General features: G+C 36.8%; 1 protein-coding gene across 1 annotated transcript; it reads left to right on the top strand.

Annotated features, from left to right (window-relative positions):
* Window positions 1-3,520: 3,520 nt before the first annotated feature.
* On the top strand, window positions 3,521-5,133 carry LOC112453670 (the record flags this gene model as incomplete). The annotated part of the gene is made up of 3 exons (XM_025014553.1): window positions 3,521-3,584; window positions 4,488-4,583; window positions 4,690-5,133. Coding segments are annotated over exons 1-3 (604 nt in total), but the record flags the coding sequence as incomplete, so codon positions are not given.
* Window positions 5,134-5,154: the final 21 nt, after the last annotated feature.

Genomic DNA, 5,154 nt, shown 5'->3' with positions numbered 1-5,154 from the left:
GTTATTGGATGGTTTTTTGAAACCAACGTGGTTCGTTGGGGATCCAACGCCGTTGAAAGTTGAAGATGTATTGCGCGTGTCGATGAATGAAAGTTCTGAAAACGCGAATGATAATTCTGATGATTTGGAGTATGATGTTGCGAGTTCAGACAAGTCGGAAGACGAATGAGCGGCGAAATTTATTTATAAAAGGAATTTTTGAAAACTTGTTTAGGAACTATTGTAATATTAAAGAAATTCAAGGAAATTGCTGTAATTATTCCATTGTAACACATTAAGATTGAAGAGCGGCAGGCGAGAGCGGATCATTCAAATGCTGGCAACCATCAGTTGCGGCAGCTTTTACGCAGGCAACCATATTCCATCGTGTAAAGAAAAAATTTAGCTTCAATTTGTGTAAAAATTGTCTCAATACACGATGAACGTTGATAATTAACAAAAAAGGACCTTTTTGCACTTGGCTGCCAGGAGGTTGCGGCAGACTGAGAGGTGGCAACCTATTTTTTTCAAGTTCTTTAGATCACTCTTTTTCAGATGACGCTTCATTTACTTCGCAAACAAATGAACAAAGTTGTCTAAAAAAATTTAATTAAAACAGCTCTAATTGAGGGTACTTGCGGCAAAATTTTGCTAGGCACACCGGCCGCGATGTATGACCTGATATGTAATCTTCCATTAAAATCGCATTTCAATAAAATAACAGATAAACGTATAAATCACGCGGCCGGATCTCGTACTATAAAAGAAAGGGGGAAAAAGTGACGAATTGTTAATTTCTCTAAACTAATAACAGATAACGAGTCGATGCTAAACGTTAAACGCGTTAGATAATAATGAATAATTTACTTGCAGTTTGATTTCAATCTGTTTACAAAAACATATAATAGGGTAACTCCGATATATACGCCACAGCTAAGGGAAACTTAATTTATCGAGTACTATTTACTATATGCTTAAGGCAAATGAATTATACTAATAAAAACTTTATACTGTCTACTACTAGAAACATAAAGTATTGAATTTTTGTATTTAATAAAAAAAAACTTAGAAACACTTGCATTTTTGCCATATATCCTGAAGATATATAAGAAGGGTGGATTATATGACATTCATGAGTAAAATGTAAGCCTTATAAAAAGTTACAAATAATGTTTATAAATAAGGCAATAAAATCTCATAACAAGTTATAAAATGTGTGTAAGAAGTTTATTAAAATGAAAGAAAGATAAACAAATTATAAAACTAAAAAATTTTAAAAAGAAAATAGAAGAACGATAGGGGTGCATTAAAGATTATTATTGTTATACGATCCAAAAAGAGAAGGAAAAAGAACACAGGAAATTTCGAGTTTTACAAAGTATCCGTACTATGGCCTAAATCCCGCATGCTAACTTGCCGTACATCCTAAACACAAGAGGGATATACAAGATATTAAGGTAAACAAAAAATACAAGAGTTATGCACTTGTATTTTGCTGTATTCCATCATTTACTATCCCTCTACACTTATGTATCATGAAATAATCATTAAACTTTTTACATTCCCTACAGTAATTATTTTACGTAGGTCGTAACACAAGATCGCGCTTCTTACTACGGTGAGAAATTAATTCAAATCACGACAGTTTCGTTAATATTAACAATAAAGAACTGAAATTACAACACAATACTAATATAGCATAAAGGCACATAAAAGAATAATTGCGAGCAAGTAACTTCATTCCTTCTATTTTTTCTGACATCTGCGGCGTAAAACCCCGCGTAGCGTAAAAATACCAGAGACCTATAATAAAAAATGTTTTGGATGTATCCATATGTAGCTTTTTAGTATGTTGTTTATAAGGTTTTAGTATATTTGTTTATAAGGAATAACATAATTATAGTAAATACTTTTACTTTTTTTATAAAATTATAGTATAGCTAAGAATGTATAGAATAAACATACTAGCATTTTTTTATTCCTTGTAATGCAACATTTTTATCAGTTGGTGTAAAGAAAACACATTGTTACTTATTTTCAAGAAAGACATGTGGTTGCATATTCCAAATTACATAATTCTTTGCCAAGCAACAATTTTTTTACACCAATTGATTCATTTTATTATTCTGTACGTAAAAGTGTTAAAGGTACACTTACCAAAAAATGAATAGTTTATGAGGTATTTTATATTTCGCCAAAATGTGCCAGAATAAAATATGAAATATCTTGTAAACTATTAATTTTTTTACAACTATCTTAATACTTTTATATGAAGAAAAATTAGAAAAATCATATTATGAAAAAAAATGGCGATGACCTTTATGTGACCTTAAAAAATTGATTTATTTGAAAATTGGTTTTATCATTATTTGTCCTCTTTGATGCATTTTTTGTCTAAAACGTTTTTTCATATCTTCCATATTTTTCGAGATATTTGTCTGGGGCGTTTAAAATGGCACACCTTATATACAAATATATAAATATGTAAACTATTAATTTGTTAATTATAACTAACTAAAAGGAGGAACAATGTAGTAGTGAAAAGGGTAGAGGTGGAGGAGGGAAGGCTAAAAGGAGCGGTAGAGAAGCTATGGCTAGAGACGGGGGTAGAGAGAGGAATAGAGGAGGTAAAAGAGATAGGAAGAAAAACGGGGAAAGAAAAGAAGATGGTTTTAGTAAGGTTAAAAGATAGAGTAAAAAAATGAGAAGTAATGCAGAGAAAAAATATGTGGAAAGGGAGGATGGAAAGAATAGAAAATGACATGACCTTGAAGGAAAGAAAAATGTAATGGAGCCTGGAAAGGATAGCTGAGAAGGAGAGAAAGAATAGAAAGAGAGCTAAAGTACGGAAAGATTTCGATAAAGGGGATGTGGTGGAGTTGGGATGAGAAAAAAGAAGTCATGACAGATGGAAGAGGAAATGAGAAAGAGGAACAAGAAGAAGGAGGGGGAAGAAAAAGGAACAGAGGAAGAGAGAAAGAGTGGAAAAGAGGAAGACGGAAAAATGAAAAGGGAGGATAGTGAGAAGGGAGGAAAAACGATGGGAGGGTAGGGTGGAGAGAAAAGGGAGGAGAGGGAGAGTAGGAAAAAAGGGAGTGTGGTGAGGCTGAGGGGAGGGGGGAAAGGAGTCAGAGAGAGTAAAGTGGGGAAAGTAAAAAGGAGTTAAAGAGAGGAAAAAGAGGGGAGAAAAAGAGAAGGGGGAAGAAAAGAATTAAAGAGGGAGGAAAAAAGGAAGGAACAGGAAGGAAGCCTAAAGATAAACTTTTGGAATGTAGCGGGAGTGAAGGAAAAACAGGAAGAGTTTTGGGAAAGGATAAAAAGAGTGGAATGTCGGGGTTGGTGGAGACGTGGCTGGAACGGGAGAAATGGGAGAAGATGAAGAATAGGGTGCCAAAGAAGTTCTGGAGTATACAGAGTGCAAAGAAAGAAAGAGTTGGAAGAAAAAAAAAGCAATAGGTGGAATAATGATGGAAGTCAGAGAAGAGTTAGAAAAGGAAGAAGAATGGGTGGAGGAGGAAGGTTTAATGATTAGATAAGTAAGATGGAAGAAGGAGAAATGGAGATTGGCAACAGTTTACGTAAGCGCAACTTGGACGAGATGATGGGTAAGATAAAATCGGTAAAAGAGGAGGAAGGGAGAGAGGAGAGATGGATAGTGGGTTCAATGCGAGAACAGGGGAGAAAGGAGCGCTGGAGGATGGAGAAGAGAGAACTGAAAGAAAATCGAAAGATAAAATGATAAATAGGCAGGAAAAAGGGCTGATTAGATGGGTGGAAGAGGAAGGGTGGGAAATTATGAACGAAGCAAAGGAGGGAGGTGAGGAGGGGGAGGCGACTTTTACAGGAGGAAGCGGGGAAACAGTGATCAATTACGCAATAGGAGATAGAAACGCTTGGGAAATAGTGACAAGATTAAAGGTAGATTATGTGAGGTAGATTCGGATCACCAATCAGTAGCAGTACGGTTGAACAAAGGGGGTGGTGTGAGAAGAGAGGAACAATAATGGAGGAAAAGAGGTGGGTGGAAAATACGGATTGGTCGGAAGAGGCAAGAGAGGAGTTTTGAAGAAGGACGGAGGAGGTAGAAATAGGTAGGGGGGCAATAAATAAAGAGGTCGAAAAGTTGACAAAAAAATTAAGATGGAAGTAAGGTTGAGAAGAGTAAAAAGAGGGGCAGAAGAAAAAGGAGTATGGTGGGATGGGGACTGTAGGAAGAAGAGGGAGGGGGATAGAAAAATTATTAAGAGACTGGAAAAGAGGAAGAAAACACAAAGAAGATCATAAGAGAAGAAAAGAGTATAAGGAAAAGTGTGAGGAAAAAGGAAGAAAAAAGAGAAATCTGCTGAAAGAGGCAAGAGAGGCGAGAACAGAGAAGCAGGTGTGGGAAGTAATAAACAAGGAAAGGAGAAGAAGGGTAGAAATTAATAAGGAGATAACATTAGAGGAGTGGGATAAATACTTTAGGGAGATGTTAGAAGGAACGAAATACAAGTGAAGGCTTCTTCTAGGAGAGGAGGGAGAGCCGGGATCGGAGGGGGAAGTAGAGAAAGAGAAGGAAATTGGATGGGAGGAAGTAGAGAGAGTGCTGAAAAGGCTGAAAAAAGGTAAAGCGGCGGAAGAGAACTAGATAGGAAATGAAGTGTGGAGTTATGGGGGAAGTAGTTTAAAAAAGGCGTTATGGGAGAGTATAGAAAGGAGAGGGTTTTCCAGAGGCGTGGAAGGACGGAGTAGTCGTTTCAATAGCGAAAAAGAGGGGCAAAAGAGGTAGTGAACATAGAGGGATTACGCTGATACCGACGGCGTACAAAGTGTACGCGTCGATATTAGCAAATAGGTTGAGGGAAGAGATGGTGGAGAAGGGGATGATTCCAGAAAGCCAAGCAGGGTTTAGAAAGAGGAGAGGAGTGGTGGACAACATTTACACACTGAATTATGCGATAGGGAAGCGATTAAAGAGGAAAAAGAAGGTAATGGCTGCTTTTGTAGATCCAAAAGCGGCATTTGATTCAGTGGACAGGAGGGTTTTGGGAAAATGTCTGAAAAAACCAGGGGTGAATGAGAAGTTGGGAAAGAAAATCATGGAAATATACGAGAAAACAAGGAGTGTAGTGAGGATGGAGGAAATACGGAAGGAAATTTTGGACAGCGAGAGGGGTAAACGGAAAAATTAACAGA

Source organism: Temnothorax curvispinosus, unplaced genomic scaffold (assembly GCF_003070985.1).
Source record: "Temnothorax curvispinosus isolate PA1 unplaced genomic scaffold, ASM307098v1 QBEX01000330.1, whole genome shotgun sequence".
Classification (NCBI taxonomy): Eukaryota; Metazoa; Arthropoda; class Insecta; order Hymenoptera; family Formicidae; genus Temnothorax; species Temnothorax curvispinosus.
Note: the sequence above shows the minus strand (reverse complement) of the source record. Positions and strands in the feature narration are given on the sequence as shown.